The 18,986-nt window shown below is 35.1% G+C and overlaps 2 protein-coding genes and 1 pseudogene across 3 annotated transcripts; 2 read left to right on the forward strand and 1 right to left on the reverse strand.

Annotated features, from left to right (window-relative positions):
• Window positions 1-717: 717 nt before the first annotated feature.
• LOC149527119 (epoxide hydrolase 1-like) lies at window positions 718-1,545 on the reverse strand (annotated as a pseudogene). The gene is made up of 3 exons (XR_016351314.1): window positions 1,524-1,545; window positions 1,148-1,422; window positions 718-1,048 (listed from the first exon to the last, which is right to left on the reverse strand). The product of XR_016351314.1 is annotated as an epoxide hydrolase 1-like (transcript).
• A 2,961-nt stretch (window positions 1,546-4,506) lies between these two features.
• On the forward strand, window positions 4,507-11,016 carry LOC110417805 (RNA-binding (RRM/RBD/RNP motifs) family protein). The gene is made up of 18 exons (XM_021430341.1): window positions 4,507-4,661; window positions 4,754-4,814; window positions 4,914-4,950; window positions 5,128-5,258; window positions 5,332-5,412; window positions 5,521-5,599; window positions 5,877-6,010; window positions 6,564-6,703; window positions 6,835-6,885; window positions 6,986-7,068; window positions 7,164-7,218; window positions 7,304-7,418; window positions 8,151-8,643; window positions 8,730-8,943; window positions 9,032-9,102; window positions 9,538-9,706; window positions 9,818-9,947; window positions 10,108-11,016. The coding sequence occupies exons 1-18, from the start codon at window positions 4,563-4,565 to the stop codon at window positions 10,824-10,826; spliced, it is 2,862 nt and encodes a 953-aa protein (XP_021286016.1). The 5' UTR covers window positions 4,507-4,562; the 3' UTR covers window positions 10,827-11,016.
• Window positions 11,017-13,147: 2,131 nt separating this feature from the next.
• On the forward strand, window positions 13,148-18,248 carry LOC110417806 (beta-galactosidase 3-like). Its single transcript, XM_021430342.2, has 18 exons — window positions 13,148-13,466; window positions 13,582-13,677; window positions 13,797-13,909; window positions 13,990-14,056; window positions 14,214-14,306; window positions 14,411-14,554; window positions 14,710-14,798; window positions 14,888-14,993; window positions 15,321-15,408; window positions 15,561-15,679; window positions 15,775-15,939; window positions 16,063-16,241; window positions 16,335-16,444; window positions 16,528-16,637; window positions 16,901-17,011; window positions 17,086-17,199; window positions 17,305-17,507; window positions 17,592-18,248. The coding sequence occupies exons 1-18, from the start codon at window positions 13,296-13,298 to the stop codon at window positions 17,707-17,709; spliced, it is 2,196 nt and encodes a 731-aa protein (XP_021286017.1). The 5' UTR covers window positions 13,148-13,295; the 3' UTR covers window positions 17,710-18,248.
• Window positions 18,249-18,986: the final 738 nt, after the last annotated feature.

Below are 18,986 nucleotides of genomic sequence, written 5' to 3' on the forward strand. Positions count from 1 at the left end.
CTACTTTCTGGTCAGCAGTCATCACTTAGTTCATTGTTTTCATATTTTGGGTTTGAGTTTTTACTCTATAAAAGTTACCATAAATTTACTAAGTACATATAAATTTCCATCCATTTAAGTTAGATTAATTTGAGTGTGACAAATCAGAGTAAAAAACTTTATTATTCTTGTACACGAATATCTATTTATTTTTTTCATCGACTCCCAGCATGCTTACTTTGCAGAGATTTAATGCCAAGTCTCCGTAATGACCTTTTTCTGAATGAATTTATTACATTCTACATGAATCCCGCAAGCCGTACAAATTTTGTTAGTTACGAGGCAGTGATTTTTGCAAAATTTATAGTACTACTACGATTAGTATACTTTTACCTCTCTGCATTTATTTTTCTTAAATCTGTTAGATAGGTTCGAAAGCGTGGCTCCTCTTTTCCTAATTAATCTATTTATTTAGACTTTTTTTTTTTCATGAACTGCTAGGAATTGGGCTCACTCTTCTCTGTCTCAATTAAATGGAGAAATTCCAGTCGTCCTCAACATGGACCACACACAATAAACATAAACAGCTCAGTATTATTGGTTCATTCAAGTATCAGACGAAGGCCAGCTGCTGTAATGCTATAGCAACCAGAGAATCCATTTTTTTCACTTTATGAGCTATGCTTATAGCAGGAGAAAAGAAAATATGGAAAATTGGAAATAATTAGTCCATTCATATATTAAATTGAATGGTAGTTTGAACAAGTGAGAGTAGAAAAATTCACGATGCTGAAACTTAATAGTTATACGAAATTATGAATTATTGGTCACACACGAGATTTTCTTGCTGAAAAAGGATAGGATTCCAGAGGTAACTTTTCCAGCTTTCTCCTGCTGGATAAACTGGTGTCCATCGATGTCAACAACTTCAAGGTCAGTTACAAGGCTCCTAAATTCTTCTCCTTCAACATAATAGTCTTTTGTTCCAGATGAGTGAAACCCAGCAGTTATGAATTTTGTAGGTCAAGTAATTCTCGCTCCTTGCCGTGGTCCAAGAAGCTCCCAGTTCCTACGTTCATTCCAAGGACAATAAATATAGAAATGCAGTCAACTGATTGTTGCTTCTAAGAAAGAGAAAGATGTCATTATTCTGTATTATATATCTTACATGTCCATGGCACTATAGTAGTTCAAGGCACCGGTAAAACCAGATTTTTGGAAATTGCTTGCTTGGAATTCAAGGTTCTCCCTGGGTTATCCACTGAGGCAAGGAAGGTGGGGTCTCAAGAAAATCTATAATTTCAACCCCAGGAGGATAAGCTAGAAGATGATCAGGGGCGTTGATGAACAAAAACTTCTTCAGTATTGTCAAAGAGTCGTATTTTGAGAATGATTTTTCTTCTCTTCCTGGCTCCAACAATACAAACAAACAAACACTGCTGTCTATAATGGCAGATTATTACGGTTACAAGTTAGAAGATCCAGCTGCCGATTAGAACTAATTTTTTCTAGTACCCTTTCGTGGAACTGGGAGATATAGAAACCTTCTCCATATATTTCGGTCATGGCCTTAATGGGTTTGATATTTGGTGAGCATGGCCAGCAAGGTACGCTTAGATTAACCAGGGCTTTAACTCTATCTGGCCTGAAGAGGCAAAGGTGCTGCCAATGCAACTTGTGCACCCCAATCATGTCCCACCACAAATGCTTGTCCAGAAAGACCACATTGTTTTGTTTGTAGCATTAGTGCAAAATGGAATATTTTTGGCAACATCAGAAAAAAAGAATTCCAAGTTTATATTCACATTTTTTCCTTTTTCCATGTTCCATGAGCAAATGGGTGTTTTCCGTATTGTTCGATTCAATCATGACTTTCATGCAAAGAAAGAAAGAAAAAAGAGAAGATAAGAACAACTTAAAATGAAATCGATTTGCACCTGTCTTCTGCCGAGTTCATCTAGAAAGCCCAACTAAGTCTCCAACAAGATGGAGAAGTGTGAAAGAGGATGGATTCTCGAGGAAGTCCCAGTCTCCGTAGCCACGCATGTCTGGTGCAACGACGTTAAAACCGTGCTCAGCCTAATGATTTGTCTGGTAATTCCAGGAGGACCACAGCTAAGGAAAGCCATGAATAAGTAGTACGACTGGTCCTCCTTTCTCTGCTATGTGCATCCAGATTCCATCGGTCCGGACCCCTCTACGTTTAATGTCACTCTCCAACGTGATTATATTCTTCCATTAATATTCATTTTTACAAGGAGTAGTTGTTTGATGATTAAAACTTTAGAGTTCTCTATGTTAGGTGCAGATGCTTTATACTTTATTTTTAAAAAAAATTATTTTATAATATAAAATATATAAAAAATAATAAAAATAATTAAAATAAGTGAAATACTACTTTACGTAAAATAATTAGAATAAATAAAACATTAAAAAAATAATTAATACAAATAAAATAATTATTTAACATAGATATACGAATAACAGGAAAAATAACTCGAAATAAATGACAAAATTTATGAATTATTTTCATTTTAAAATATTTTAGAGGATTTTGTTTGATGGCTTAGATATGAAAGTAATTAAGTAAATCTCTTTAAATATAAATATCTCCCCTCTTGTTCTCCGATACCTGTTTCTATTCAATTACAGTTTTTTTTTAGTTTAATTAAGTACTTTCTTATAACTGTCATTTTTTACAATATATATATAAAATCTTCTCAATTAACTCGAGATCTTTTCTTTTACTGAACTAATACATTTTGTTTTAAAACTTATTCTAATTCTTTTCCATTTATCATGACATTCAATACTAAACTATTTCAATCTTTCTTTCCTTTGACGCATTCTTTTCTTGTTTGTAATTTTTTTTTATTTTTTTATAATAAGTATCGGTCAGCTAGAAGAAAAGTTCAAAATATTGACCCTAATAACATTTCTCATCAAATTAGCAAAATTCCTTCGATTCAGTTGAATTTGAACACACATGATACTTTTCCCAACTTTTTCCATGAAAAATAAGTAGTTGGCTTTGCAGTCTTGAGACGTTTTGTTGCGTTATAGGCAAAGAAAGATATTTAAGAAATTACGAAAATTAATGGTATTGGTTTTTGAGTTTATAAATCTTAAAATTGGTTCACCCAACTTTGAAATCAGTTAAAAAATTTTTTAAATTAGTTCAATTCATAAAATATTAAAATTAATTTATAAAATTTTTAAAATTTATTCACTAAATTTTAAAATTAATCCACAAAATCTTCAATATCAATTTATCAAACTTTTATAAAATCGGTTTAAAAAACTCTAAAATCGATTTAAAATATTATAAAATCTGTTCATCAAACTTTAAAATCAATTTATTAAATTTTAAAATTGATTGACTAAACCTTAGATTCATCGAACCATAAATTTGATCCTGAAATCCTAAACTCATAATCTCTAAAATGGGGATAGCAACAAGAGGGATTTTGCCATTACAGCTCCATTCCGCTTTGCTCCCACTTTGTTGAGTAAAACTCTTGTTGAATTTTGAATATTTTCTCGGTTCGATTTGTTTTTTTTTTTTTTGAATATTTAGATGTTATGTTGTTAAAAGACAGATGTGTGATGTGCAGGTACCAACTGGCTAAAGATTTGTGAGCCCACTGAACGAGACATTAAAAAGCCAAAAAGGTCTGGAAAATTCTGAACCTGAAGCAAAACAGAGTCAGCCTCCTGGCCATAATGCTTTGGAAATATCAATTGACAATTATGCACCGGAGATGAACTCTTTATTGAATCCATGTATCGGCCGCTGTAGCAGATTATTATCCTACTACCTTTTGTTGGACGAAATAACTTTTCTTTTCACAAAAACAATTATTTTATTTTGATGAAAAATAAATGATTTCATAAATAAAAATAATTGATAGACCAGAGATTTATTATTACTACCGACTATTTCATCAAAGAAAAAAATATAAATCTTTTAAAAGAAATTAAATTATTTTAAAAATTTTAAATATTTATTTATTTATTTTTTACATCAAATTAACTTTTAATATGTTAATTTTTAATAAAAATAAATTCTTATAATTAATGATTGAATAATGATTGTTACTTAAAAATTATTTATAATTTTATATCAGTTGATGTTGAATAAGATATTTATTTATATTTATTACTATTAGTATTTTGAATAATAAAACCCTAAGGTTGGGAATAGAAGTTAATTTAACTGTAATATTTATCAAAGCCGAGGATTCAATTGACTTTTGCTTTGTTGAGACATTTTATCACAATACCGTTTTTAGTGAAAATCGGCCCAAAGTTTTTTGTATTGCAAATATTTATTTTTTGACATTTTCAAGTGGTTAAAATCAGAATTTTAATCCGAGTTCGGCCCGTAAACGTATGGACCGAAACGTGTTTCGGGCCTTAAATCCAAGCGTCGCCCAAGAAATCTTATCCATTTTCGTTTCCGACCCGAACCCGCTCAAAATTTAAACCCCAACACATGATGCCCACACCCTTCCTTCTCGAGCCGAGGTTTTTGGGATTTTAGGTTCCAAATTTCATTCACTTCTTCAGCGGCCAAAACATCAATGGGCAAGAAGAAGAGATCCGAGAAAAGACCCGAATCCGAACACTCACCTTCCACTGTCTTTGTCACTAACTTGCCCTACTCTTTTACCAACTCTCAGGTATTTTCTGTCCTGGAAAATAAGCTTCAGGACTATGCCTTAAGTTCTTCTTTTTAGTATTTTTTTTTGAATTTTTTTTGAATTTTTTCCAGCTTGAAGAAACATTTAGCGATGTTGGTCCAATCAGGCGTTGCTTTATGGTTACAAAGAAGGGTTAGTGGCTAAGTGCTTTGAGGCACACAATTAATTTTTCGTCATGGTTTTAGTCATTCGTTCATAAGAATACTGATATGTTCTTTATCTTGTTCATAGGGTCAACTGAACATCGTGGTTTCGGTTTCGTTCAATTGTAAGTGACTTGAGGTTCATTTTTATCTTTCGTTTTGTTTTTATTTTTCTGTTTGTGGCGCTATGTTTTGTTTTACAAACTTTATTAATTCGAATAGTTGGGCGGAATTTTCATGTTTTCTTTGGTGATAAACTTTGGAGTTTACCTTTTGGTCATGTATTTGCATCTCTTTTGCAGTGCTGTTACCGAAGATGCCAATCGTGCTATTGACCTGAAGAACGGTTCTTCTATTGGAGGTCGGAAAATTGGAGTTAAACATGCTATGCATCGTGCACCATTGGAACAGCGAAGGTCAAAGGCAACCCAAGGTTTGTATATTTCTCTATAGTTCTGGAAGTCTATGTATATATTCTCCTGAACCTTAATGAATGGCTGCCTCAGATGATGGGACGAAGACAAAAGATGACAAGGATGGTTTTACCTCAACTGTGGATGAGCATGGTTCAAACCCACCAAAATTAGGTTGCAAAAGTTTTTATATTATTCAATTATAGTTATTTGTTGTTAGTTTTCATTAGTGACTTGTTTTCTTTCCTGATTTTTATTTGATATTGTAAAATGTAAATTCAGAGAAACCTGTGCAATCTAGAAAAGCAGGAACACTTTGTGCTGATCTAGCTGATAAAGAGAATTGTTCAGAAAAGCAGAGGTACTGAATTCTTTTGCCAATCTTTGTGACAAACTACTCTTCCTTATATCAAATATTGGAATTAGATAAGGACCCTTAATATCATTGTCTATTTCCTGGCAGCCAATTTCGAATTAAATTTCAATTGTAAAATGAATCTTTTGATTTTTATTTTTTTGCCAGATCATATTAGAAATATATTTTTCTGATGTACTTTTCATTATTGCTTCACAATTATGATATTCACTTTCTAACTCATCAAGGCATGACCTTTCTGTCCCCTGTCAACGTGATGAAGGGTTGCTAGGACTGTGATATTTGGTGGTCTTGTTACTAATGAGATGGCAGAAGATGTTCACCGATGTGCAAAGGAGACTGGCACAGTCTGTGCTGTAACTTATCCTCTCCCAAAAGAAGAGCTTGAACGACACAGTAAGTGAGAAAGATGTTCTTTGCTACCATTTAACCGGTTTTTTTCTTTTTTACCCCCCATGAAACCCAAAAAATGAACACTTAGAAGTAGTATAATGTTCTATCTGATATAACTACCATAATTTGAAAGGCTCTTTGGATGGTCGTGATAGGGTACCGAAAAAGTTCTTTTTTCTACAATGTTAGTGTACAATATATTCTTTATAGACATATCATCAATTGGAATAGTTTATGATTTAAGCGTACTTGGTTGTGACATGTGGTATTTGGTATGGCATATAATGCACTTCATGCTGGTCTTTGGCATGTTCACACACCATTGCTGTAATGGCTTTCAGCACATACTGGGATGCTTTATTGCCCATATTTATTCACCAAAAAATCTATTAAGTTGCAGTATTTAGGTGCTTCCAAATTTTTCATTGTTATATTTTGTTAAAACATATGGCAATGGTTGCTAAATTGAAAATTGACTGATAATCCAAGTTTTTGTTTGAGGATTATTTTAATTGTTATGGGATAATAACAAGCCATAAAATGCAAATTTTACCAGGTCTTGCACAAGATGGATGCAAAATGGATGCTTCAGCTGTACTTTTCACAAGTATCAAATCGGCTCGTGCTGTTGTGGCAATGTTACACCAGAAAGAGATACAGGGAGGCATTGTTTGGGCACGCCAGTTGGGTGGTGAGGTAAAGTAACCATGATAAAGCTGTCATGATTGAGTGAAGAAATTCTATTAGTTCATATTTTTTTAGTTCATACTTTTAACCATTTTTGCCTGAGATAATCTAATTATTTCTTTCTGGTACTTCTGGTCCAGGGCTCCAAGACTCAAAAGTGGAAAATTATTATCAGAAATCTTCCTTATAAGGTTATTTGATGCTGACAGAATGTTACCCCTATCACTGATTTTGCTGGTTGAAACTTGAAAGCGCTTGACTTCTAAAGTAGTTTGCTGAACATTATTGTAGGCTAAAGTAAATGAGATAAAGGATATGTTTTCATCAGCAGGGTTTGTCTGGGATGTATTTCTTCCATATAATTCTGAAACGGGGTATGTTCTCTTCATCCAAAATTATTTAAATTTGTCTATTAAATTTTGTATTTTTTTTCATTCATATAGTGGTTTTTTTCTTTTTTTTTTTCCAGGTTATCTAAGGGTTTTGCTTTTGTCAAATTCACATGTAAACAGGATGCAGAAAATGTAATCCCTCTGGGCTGTCCTTTACTCCAAGATATGAAGCTTAGGGTTTTTTGCTTCCTGTTTTTACATTATTTTTTATTTTCAGGCTATTCAAAAGTTCAATGGGGAAAAGTTTGGTAAAAGACCCATAGCTGTTGACTGGGCGATTCCAAAGAAACTTTACAGTGGTGGTGCTAATGCTGCTGTTGCTTCAGATGGTGGTTTGTGTCCTTAACTGAATTTCTTCATCAAGAATGCTTATTTTTTTGTCTTCTCTGAGTCTTTGCCTGTATCACCTAGAGCTGAATGAGCTGTCTTGACTTAATGGATAATTTATCTATATTAATTATCTAATAAAGAAGCTATATTTCTCATGGCTATAGAAGCAGAGAAGATAAACATATGAGAGTAATCTTTCAACAAAAAAAAAAAAAATGAGAGTAGAGATTTATTGAAAAGTATTAAAGAGGTTATTTCTTAGTTATTTTATGAAGTGAATTGCATATGTGCAATAAGATTCATCTGCCATGCATGGTCTCCTGCTAGTTTGTTATTTATTGACTTCTGAATAGTGATTAATTCCCTGTTTGAATATTCAACTATTATCATGTGTGGGTTTATTTTTTATTTAATTTTGCAAAATAATGTATACGTGTTTGTGTATCACGCACACACACACACACACACATGTATATATAAAACATCTTGACTACGGTAAGGTTTTGGAGCTTGAGTTTTCTATACCAAATGTGTAGTGATGTTCCTGACATATGTTGAAGATGGTGCCTTTCCTTCACTGTAATCGATATGTTCTATTTTAACCCTTCTCTTCTAGACTTGGCTTTTTATATGTCATACCATTTTCTTGATAAAATCCTAATATTTTTTTTCTTCTTTTACTTTAGCATTTTAGTTTGCAATGGAATATCCATCTCATTAGATTGCTTTAACAGGGCAGCTGAATGAAGGAGACAAGGAAAGTGACAGTGGTAGCATTGATATGGAGGACGAAGGTGGGGATGGTCACAGTGATGGTGGTATTGCTTCAAATGACTCGAATATGTCAGACACAGCAAGAGCACCAACAGCAATTGATTTTGATATGGAAGCAGACATTGCAAGAAAAGTTCTAAATAACTTGGTGACATCCTCTCATGATGATGCCGTTCTGCCCAAGAGTGATGATGAGTTGAATGTAGATGAAACCATTAACGTACAAAATAAGTCACTTATTGAATCTGCAGTAGGATTAGATATGACTAAACCTGAAAAATCCATCAAAAATAAACAAGCAAATATTAAACAGACAGATGGAGAAGGTGATTTGCAGAGAACAATATTCATAAGCAACCTTCCTTTTGATATTGATGATAAAGAAGTGAAAGAAAGGTTTTCTGGATTTGGGGAAGTGCAATCTTTTCTTCCAGTCTTACATCCAGTTACCAAGTGAGGACTCAATCTAGTTTGAAATGTTTTCTTTTCTTACCCTTTTAAGTTAATAAGTACCTATGTTTTTCTTGCTCCTCTGACAGGCGACCGAGAGGAACTGGTTTTCTCAAGTTTAAAACAATAGATGCAGCTATTGCAGCAGTTTCAGCAGCAAATGCTGCATCTGGTTTGGGTGTTTTTCTCAAAGGTAGACAACTCAAAGTGTTGAAGGCTTTGGATAGGAAATCAGCTCATGATAAGGAACAGGAGAAGGCCAAAGTTGAGGAACATGACCATCGTAATCTTTACTTGGCAAAGGTTGCTTTACCTAACAATTAACAGTATTTCCATTGATGTAATGTGGTTGCAATATTGTTTTGACATTCTTGTTTTTTTGGCTTAATAGGAAGGTCTTATAGTTGAGGGGACTCCAGCTGCTAAAGATGTTTCAGCTAATGATATGGAAAAACGCAAAATGTAAGGATTTTTTATTGGTTTCCCCTGGTTATGTAAGTGAGATACTGAGCATCAATTTCTCTCCTGCCTATGTTGCTGCATAATGCAAATGGGTGCTATCAGGTTGACTGCTTACTGCTTAGTAGTTAACAGGTTTCTAGTTTGGCCAGGAATGATTTGAATGGATAGTCAAAACCAAAACTTAGATGTTGTCTTCTGAATATCTCATTGTGTTTGTTATATGGAAAATTGTTGTTATGGTTTTCTTCTCCCACGTAGAGTCCTTTTTTAATAGGAAAGAAGGTGTGAGTTTGTTACAAAATCCTCAAATTTGACCTAGCTTTAGGTTTTGAAAGTAACTTGATAATGGAATGACTTCTTGATGGCCCTGCTGATTCTCTTGTGTAATTTCACTTTCCTATATTATTATTCTAAAGCTTTTTGGATGCCCTGCAGGTTGCATGAAAAAAAGATGACCAAGCTTCAATCTCCAAATTTTCATGTTTCAAAAACAAGACTTGTTATATACAATTTGCCAAAGTCCATGACTGAAAAAGAATTGAAACAACTTTGTATTGATGCAGTCATCTCGCGAGCTACAAAGCAAAAACCTGTAATACGACAGGTTAGCTAAAATTTTTAATCTGTTACTATAAGGTGTTTTTCTTTTTAATTTTTTGTATAATTTTCTAGATATTTAGAGTATTCTCTCATAACTCTGATATTCCTCATGCAGATTAAGTTTTTGAAAAGTGTGAAGAAGGGGAAGCTTGTTATTAAGAATCAGTCACGTGGAGTTGCTTTTGTTGAGTTTACAGAACATCAACATGCACTTGTGGCCCTGAGGGTTCTTAATAATAACCCTGGTAATGCCTCTCATTGGAATATCTCATACGCTATGATTGGCTATGCTTTTGCTTTTAGCTTACATACATTCAAAGGGTGGTTTAACAATGGGGAAAAAGTTAGTTAAGTGTGTGATTTTCTTTTCTATTCTAATCTAAAATGGTCATTGGTTATTTGCAGAAACTTTTGGTCCTGAGCATCGTCCAATGGTGGAGTTTGCTGTTGATAATGTTCAGACTTTGAAGCTGCGGAAAGCTAAGTTACAAGCTCAGCAGCTGGATGGTCGTGATGATATGAACAATGCACCGCAAAATGCTGAATCACATTCATTTGATACTCACCTTACCAAATCCAGAAAACGGAAGTCCACAGATGACAAAAGGGTAACGAAACATCCAGAGTTCAAAAAGGCTGAGATGGAAAATGCAGTTGCCACTGAAGAAGGCCAAGCTACTAAGAAGCCAAAGCATAATCCAGACAGTGAAAAGACAAAACCAACTTCTTTGAAAGAAAATTTGGAAGGCTCCAATTGGAAGTCGAAGGGGTCAAATCGTAGGCCTAAGGATCGCAAAGGTGCCCTGAAGCCTGATGTTGGAAGTTCAGATAAGGTTCAAACAACCGCTAATGATACCCACAAATCAAAATCATTCAAGGAGATCGAAGCAGTTTTGCAGCCAAAAGAGAGGATGCCACAACAACAGGCAAAGCAGCAGGAGGGAGAGAAAAGTTCTAAAAGGAAAAGGTCACAAAAGAATAAAACACAATCAGGGCGAGATGTAGTGGACAAACTCGATACGCTAATTGAGCAATACAGATCTAAATTCTCACAGCCGAAATCTGAAACACCTGGTGCTGAAAAGCAAGCTTCTAAAAAGCTAAGAAGATGGTTTCAAGCTTAATTCCCATTTTGGCAGGTTTTAGCCGGTTTTGTAGCATGTCTTAAAAGATCCATCTTTAGAAAAATGAGAAGATTTATTGAGGCGATTGATGTTAAAGCAATTGCTATAAGTTTTGTACATTTTTATAAGTAACAATTTTGTGCACTTGTAACATGTAGGTAGCAATTCAACTCCATTCTGTTTGTTGTTACATACTTGATTGAGAAAATTTTGGCATTTGATGATATAACCTTCCTAAAAGGGTGAAAACATCCTATTGAGTTATTGTTTGCCTCGGGGACTCGTTTTCTCCTGAATATTCTCTGAATAAGTTCTGAACAAGACTAAGAACTATTACCAAAATGCAGTTGGTATCAATGGCATTTTCACAAGGTTACTCACTTGTTGATAATACATAATATCTTTTCTTATTTGGTGCAGAGATTGCTTAAAGGATAAACTAAAGAATCACGGCATATAACTTCTAAGTTCTAACTGGCAAATGTTATCCACCATTGGAAAGTGTAAGAGCCCAAAAAAAGAAAGTTCCCCATGGAAATTAACTCAAGACAAAGAAGGCCTTACTTTTTGTAGTCTCCATGTGAGATCTTATGAATAAATTCACTGCCTTCTTAAAAAAAAAAAAAAGGACAAAGAAGTGAAATTGGCAATATCAACAGGGTACCATTTCAACCACAACTCTAGGAAGCTGTCCCTGCCACATTTCTTGAAAGGGCAAGACATGCAGCAAGAAGATAATGAACAAATGATGTCCCTTTCTATTATATGCTCTACAGCCCATTGCTTTGCATGTTCCACTGTTGTGTAGTGGGTGACTTAAGGGCAAAGCCGCAAAATCAAAGAGAGAAAAAGTATATTTCTAAAAGTCAACAACACAACCACAATTTGGTTTATTGGATGGGGTGGTTGATATCATGGCAATGCATGGCTGATGGTTCCATTCATCACCTTTCATAATTCCATGATCATTTCCCCATTCACAATGAATGATTGAAAGTGACTTGTATATATTCTTTTCTTTCTCCTTTCACTGGCGCAAAATTCTCTGGTATCTTATAACTTACTCAACAATATTAATTAAATCAGTTAATTATACCCTCTTTTATTTCTTTCCCTACATTTAGCTCAAAAAAGCAAAGCGGCCATTTATGATTAGGGGAGGTTTGAAATGTCTATGGAAGGTGAGAATTATACTTGCGTTATGTCAATCACAACCATGGTTTGAACTTAATATGCATATATGCTCCATGAACCGACACTTTTACCATTAAAATACACAAAAATTGATGTGATCATGTACCTAAAAGCTGGTGATCATACATAGTTTATGATAGCTTTAGTTGAAATTGTTTAGTTGATATATTCCTTCTTCATGTCATTTATTAAGGCTTGAAATAATGTCACAGATGGAAAATCGACGCGTGCCTGGACATGGTGGAATGGAAGCCATATGTATAGCTCCTTACAGGTCAAGAAGGCTGCAGATTTGGCACTCACATGGGGCAAATTGATGTGGGTCACCCATGACTCCATTGTTTCAAAAAGCAGCAAAATTATCTCTAAATGCCCATTTTCTGTCAATTACTCATTTTCTTTTAGCATGTTCTTTTGACTTAATTAGTGATCTATTGATTAATCAGAAGAGATGAAATTGTGAAAAGAAAGAGTTTCTTAAGGCACACGCTGGTGCTATTAGGCTGAGATAAACTCTGATGAAAAGCAATTTATGAGAAACGAGTGATTTGGGTAATCATTCCTTGCTTCATATTTAAGGTGATGAATGGAAATTTATGTTTGTTACTTAGACGGACTTGATTCCAATGGAGAAACTATAAAAAGATTAGAAAAGATTTGACAGCATTAGTGCCAGAATGTTGACTTCTCAAACCACAGAAGGGACATGTAATTATTGGAAAATAATGGTAAAAGCTGAATTGAGATCATGAAACAACCACAAATTCCACAACTAACACGTTTAATCCCCTCCTTGTTGGTGTTATAATGCCAAAGGGGGAAACCAAAGAAAGAAAAACATCAATTTTGTGCACAAAAGTTTTGTGTAGAAGTTAGAACATCGCCTCCTTATGAGTCATGAATGCTTCTTTTTTCTTCCTTTTTGTCAATGTTGCCCCCCATGAGCCAGCTATATAGTATTCTTTTTCGACATATACATTATTGGTAGTAAAAAGTTGAAAGAAATTAAACTAGGATGGAAAGAACCAAAGAATCCTGAAATCAATCTTTTGATTCCCTGTACGATGGTTTTCACCTGATTTTCTTTCCAGTAAAATGGTTTAAGACAAAAATGGATTCTGTTGTTTAGTGGCATAGTAACCAGTATATAACAAACTCTTCCTCCGTGTCACATTCTTTCTTTTCTCACACTTCACCTCATTGTTCAACATTTTTGATTTTCTGCTCACCCTCTCAAACCTCTCTCTCGCTTCTTTGCTTTCTCTACTGGAGAAAATGGGAGCCTCCTCAGATTCCCAGTTGGTTTTTTTATGCATTGCAATGGTGTTTCTAAGTGTTAAGGTGACTCAGTGCAGTGTTAGCTATGACAGAAAGGCTCTTATCATTGATGGGCAGAGGAGAATTCTCCTTTCTGGGTCTATACATTATCCCAGAAGCACCCCTCAGGTACATTGTTTCCTCATATTTTCAATCTCATCCCACATTTTCTTGATAAATTATTGATCTTGTAGACAACTTTTGTCACAACTTTCGATGATGAAATGTTGTGAATGTAATGCAGATGTGGGAAGGTCTTATACAGAAAGCTAAAGATGGTGGTTTGGATGCTATTGACACCTACGTCTTTTGGAACCTCCATGAACCTTCTCCAGGCAACGTATTTTGCTTCACTCAAAAGTTTCTTCTTTCTCCTTTGTTTCATCTGTTATGGTTTTCCTCTTCTTTTTTTTTTTTTTGTTTTCCTTATGAAGTTCCATTTTCCTTTTCGGGTGTTAGTATAATTTTGAAGGGAGACATGATTTGGTTCAGTTCATCAAATTGGTCAAAAAAGCTGGGCTATACGTGCATCTTCGCATTGGGCCTTATATTTGTGGAGAATGGAATTTTGGGTAATGAGCATTCCTTCCATCGGTGAAGACAACCTTTATGTATTTATATCTCATTGATGTTTTTTTGTCTCTTTCCTCAGGGGCTTTCCTGTTTGGTTGAAGTATGTTCCTGGTATTAGCTTCAGAACAGATAATGAGCCTTTCAAGGTAAGGAGGTGTCTTATGTAGAGTAGAAATGACAAAGAAAAAACACAGATAAAAGCAATGCACACCTTTGTATGGTCCATTTCAGTTCTAATTTTTATTGGCATATATTTTACAAGTTTTGGACATGCCTACCATCTTGCCAATATTGATGTTTCAGCAAGCAATGCAAAAATTCACCCAAAAAATCGTCCAAATGATGAAGGATGAATACTTGTTTGAGTCTCAAGGTGGCCCTATCATCCTCTCCCAGGTATGGGCATGGCTTTGAGTTCTAGTATGCTGAAGTTCTGCAAACCATGAAATGAGACATATCCATTTTGCTATCAATTTGCAACATGTTCTGTTTGTTTGCAGATTGAAAATGAATATGAACCTGAAAGCAAGTCATTTGGACCACCTGGTCAAGCTTATGTTAAATGGGCTGCAAACATGGCTGTTGGGCTGGACACTGGGGTTCCATGGGTTATGTGCAAGGAATATGATGCCCCAGATCCTGTGGTAAGCAAAATAGTACTACTTGTCTCAAATTCTCTCCTCAACCATTTTTGATATAAATAAATTGAATCAGCCATTGATGTTGTATTCAGAAGCTTCATATTAGCCTTAGATTATGAGAAAATTTTTCTGGTGTCTTTTTTCAATCCTGGTGACAGATAAATACGTGCAATGGTTTTTATTGTGACTATTTCTCTCCAAACAAGCCTTACAAACCTACATTATGGACTGAGGCATGGACTGGCTGGTAAACTTCGGACCATCATCAACCAAAATGGGGTTCTTCAGTTCTGTATTTTCTCCATAAGCTTACAAATGGTCCCTCTCTTTATGTAGGTTTTCAGACTTTGGTGGCCCAAATTACCTCAGGCCGGTTGAGGATTTAGCTTTTGCCGTTGCCAGATTCATTCAAAAGGGTGGCTCCTTTGTCAATTACTACATGGTCTGTTAAACAAACTTTGATTTCTCACATAGTTGATAATATAGGAAAGTTGCAACACATTATTGGATTAACATTCATGTTACATTTCAGTTAAAATGTAGAAACTGACTCGCATGTGCCATACTAAGGAGAGAAGGAGAAAAGAAATTTCCCCTTTATCCTTTTCTTGATTCCCTGAAAATTATCTATAAGGAAAATAGTGAACTTTGCATCTGACAAAGGTTAATTAAAGTTGTACCAAGCATTTAAAGCTGTCATTTTCTTTTACTATTGAAAGGAACATTCCTGCAGTATAAGCTAAGCTTATTTGCCTTTTCTTTTCTGCAGTACCAGGGTGGAACCAACTTTGGAAGAACTGCTGGAGGTCCTTTCATTACTACCAGTTATGACTATGATGCTCCAATTGATGAATATGGTAAGGGTTCTTATCCGACAGTAGTCCCATTTTGACATGTTTACAATTCGAACACTTTTATTTAAATCCCTTCTCACTCTTACTGCTCGAGCTAAACCCAAAACTAATGTCGGTTTTTGACATGTGACTGCTGGTGTATGTTAATTTGATAGGCTTGATCAGGCAACCTAAGTATGATCATCTCAAAGAACTCCATAAGGCCATTAAGTCGTGTGAAAAAGCTTTGGTTACTGCTGATCCTAACGTCATAGCTTTGGGAAGCTACGAGCAGGTGCGCGGACGTTCAGTCTAGAATCTCTGCTTCTGGAATAAACGTGCTTGTTAAAGTCTTACCAAGAAAATCAACTCAATGGTAACTATTCTCAGGCACATGTTTTCACTTCCAAGTCAGGCGGCTGTGCTGCATTTCTCTCCAACTATAATACACGGTCAGATGCAAGGGTGGCTTTTAATAACATGCACTATGACCTACCCCGTTGGTCCATCAGCATCCTTCCAGATTGCCAAAATGTTGCGTTCAACACTGCCAAAGTAAGTGATTGGACAATAGTCTTGTATTCTATATTGGTTAGTCTACATTCTTAATTGGTAATTTGTTTTCAGTATCATTTATTGTGATGAGATGATAAAACCAGATACCATCTCTCTTTCCAGGTTCGAATTAAAACATCTCGAGTGCAAATGCTGCCGACTAATGTGAAGTTGCAATCATGGGAGACGTTCACTGAAGATGTATATTCTGTGGAGGACGAGTCACCAATGACAGCCAATGGTCTCTTGGAACAATTAAACATCACAAGAGATACCAGTGATTATCTCTGGTACACAACCAGGTAAGATTAGACTGAATGTATCTCAGCTGAAATTAAATTGATATCTCAAACACAATCAAATATTTCCAATTACTCATTAGGTGATTTTTCCAGTGTCCAAATAAATTCAGCCGAATCATTTCTTCATCGAGGTAAACTTCCCACCCTCAGCGTGCAATCAGCAGGGCATGGCATGCGTGTTTTTATCAATGGACAGCTTTCAGGTATATTATTCAGTTTCTCATTCCTGAGTTAATGCCTTTGGCTTAAGTTACTGAGAAGCTTTTCTATTGCTCAAAATTTACAGGATCAGCCTTTGGAACTCGGCAAAACAGGAGGTTTACTTTTACAGAGAATATAAACCTGCACCCTGGAATGAATAAGATTTCAATTCTCAGTATAGCGGTCGGCTTGCCGGTTGGTTCTCCAAATTCCATTTCAATCATAAACTAATTCTGACGTATGAAAAGAGTTGTGGAATCATATGATACAAGAAAAAGACCAAAGTTATATTTAACCAGGCATGTGCTAGCACAATATTAAAAGACAACAAAGTTTTGGGTGGGAGACAAATAATTCAAAGATCTAACAATTATGCAGAGGTTTTAAGCATTAAAATCCCTTTTCTTTCTATTGAAATTGCTTTGCTGATTTCATCTCCAACTTTTGTGGTGTTGAAGAATATTGGTCCGCATTTTGAGACCTGGGACACAGGAGTCCTAGGACCAGTTGTTCTGCATGGCCTAGATGAGGGACAAAGGGACTTAACCTGGCAGAAATGGTCATACAAGGTTGACCAATTCCTCTTCTGTGCTTTCATGGTTTCCCAGTGACTTTCTTCCTCATGATAGTTTCCCATTTACAGGTTGGCCTTAAGGGAGAAGTCAATAATCTAGGTTCTCCAAATTCTATCCCATCAATTGATTGGATCCAAGGATCCTTGGCAGCTCAGAAACAACATCCATTAACATGGTACAAGGTAAGGGAAATGAAATAAAGCAATATATATATGTACTTGAGAATGTAGCTTAACTAAACCCTTACAGATCATGGAATAAGAAAAAACTATGATTTCAACTTTCAGGCCTTTTTTGATGCTCCGGAAGGAGATGATCCCTTAGCCTTGGACATGGGCAGCATGGGAAAAGGCCAAGTATGGATCAATGGACAGAGCATAGGCCGATACTGGACTGCATCAGCTAATGGTAATTGCAGTGAATGCAGCTATGTCGGTTCATTTCGTCAAACCAAATGCCATTTTGGTTGCGGCAATCCAACTCAGCAATGGTACAAGCCCTCCAAGAATTAATATTCATGAATGAAAAAACTGAACACTAATTTAACTTTCTTCCCAACGTGTCATGTTTTCAGGTACCATGTTCCCAAGTCCTGTTTGAAGTCAACACAAAATTTATTGGTGGTTTTTGAAGAAATTAGAGGGGATGCATCAAAGATTTCACTTGTAAAGAGATTGGTGACAAATAACTAATTTCAAACATGAGGTAGCTTCTCAATTAAAGTGCCCACAAGCATCCTAAAGGAAAGAAAGGAAGAGAAAAGAAGGATGATGGCATGCTCACCATCACTGCGGAATTTAATACAAGTAGGACCTTGGCCTTTTGTACTACCATAGACAGCATAGTAGATGGGTTTAGGCTTCCAAATTGTGTTCTTGTGGGGGCTGAAAACTACAGATGGAATTCATAATGGCTAGTCCTCCGACTCTTTTCCAGGTTTTACATTTCCCCTTGTGTTGATGGGCATCTTTTGGGGAATCCCCCATTACTTTCTACCTAAGAATTGCCTTGAATATGAGGTTAGAATTCAAGGACAGCCAAAGTTATGGCCCACTTTTTCCCTGATGAAAGAAGTTGGTACAGCCTTCTTTTTAACCCTAGCTCATGGGGTTGATTCACCCAAGGAAATTCTATTTTCCATCTTTAAGCTTCTGTTTGATTAACCTTATCATTTTTATTAGGTTTTACTATCATTCATATTCAATCTGCTCCTCCATTGATTATTGAGATTGCATTAATTTCGTTTCTCTTTGTCAACCCCTGATCAAGGTTGCATTCATACTGATCTGAAAATTCAAGCAATGACTACAAGGGATTGGCGCAGCTCAAGAATAAGAAATAGTTTCGATTAGTCTAACCTTTTAAAAGGATTTCATTAAGTTATTTCCTTTGTCGCATAAATATTTATTTTAATTCGATTTCTTTTAATCAAAATTTTAATTATTTTAACTATTCGATTAAATTAAATTTCACCATATTTAGCAATTACTTTATCCATAGCTTTAAAAAAATTAATTTAACATTAATTATGGGATGAAAAGGGTAGTTTTTCTTTCAAAATAAACTCATATACATATAAATTAATCAACTTGATAATTAGGGTGTTTATTCCTAAATCGGCAAAACTTTTCAGTTTTCATTTAAAAGTTGACGTGTCCAAGAATTTCACTTTGATTTATTTTTTCAATTATTTCCAGAAATACGTGACTTGACTTTTTGGCTGTGCTCATCCATTCATTTGTTTGAAATTAAAATTCATTTACTCCTACCATTACGTTCTACCACGTTTACATTTAATAAAACGTCTTATTAATTTTTATATACGAAGATCCCATCATCCTCTTTAACATGAATTCCATATTGAATAAATTAATTTTTGGGGAAAAAAAAAAAAGAAACTACGCCCAAGTTGCCTTTTGTTTCGAACCAAACTGGTTCCTGGAACATCCAACGGTTCGGTTTGATCAAA

Source organism: Theobroma umbraticum, unplaced genomic scaffold, assembly GCF_002168275.2.
Source record: "Theobroma umbraticum cultivar Fairchild unplaced genomic scaffold, ASM216827v3 scaffold_50.0, whole genome shotgun sequence".
Lineage (NCBI taxonomy): Eukaryota > Viridiplantae > Streptophyta > Magnoliopsida > Malvales > Malvaceae > Theobroma > Theobroma umbraticum.

Coding starts and splice junctions, on each gene's coding strand:
- LOC110417805 (XM_021430341.1), top strand. CDS start 4,563: ATGGGCAAGAAGAAGAGATCCGAGAAAAGACCCGAATCCGAACACTCA. Junction 7,219..7,303: donor GTAAACAGGATGCAGAAAAT/GTAATCCCTCTG, acceptor TTTTATTTTCAG/GCTATTCAAAAGTTCAATGG. Junction 8,644..8,729: donor GTCTTACATCCAGTTACCAA/GTGAGGACTCAA, acceptor CTCCTCTGACAG/GCGACCGAGAGGAACTGGTT.
- LOC110417806 (XM_021430342.2), top strand. CDS start 13,296: ATGGGAGCCTCCTCAGATTCCCAGTTGGTTTTTTTATGCATTGCAATG. Junction 14,994..15,320: donor CCTTTGTCAATTACTACATG/GTCTGTTAAACA, acceptor TCTTTTCTGCAG/TACCAGGGTGGAACCAACTT. Junction 15,409..15,560: donor TGCTCCAATTGATGAATATG/GTAAGGGTTCTT, acceptor TTAATTTGATAG/GCTTGATCAGGCAACCTAAG.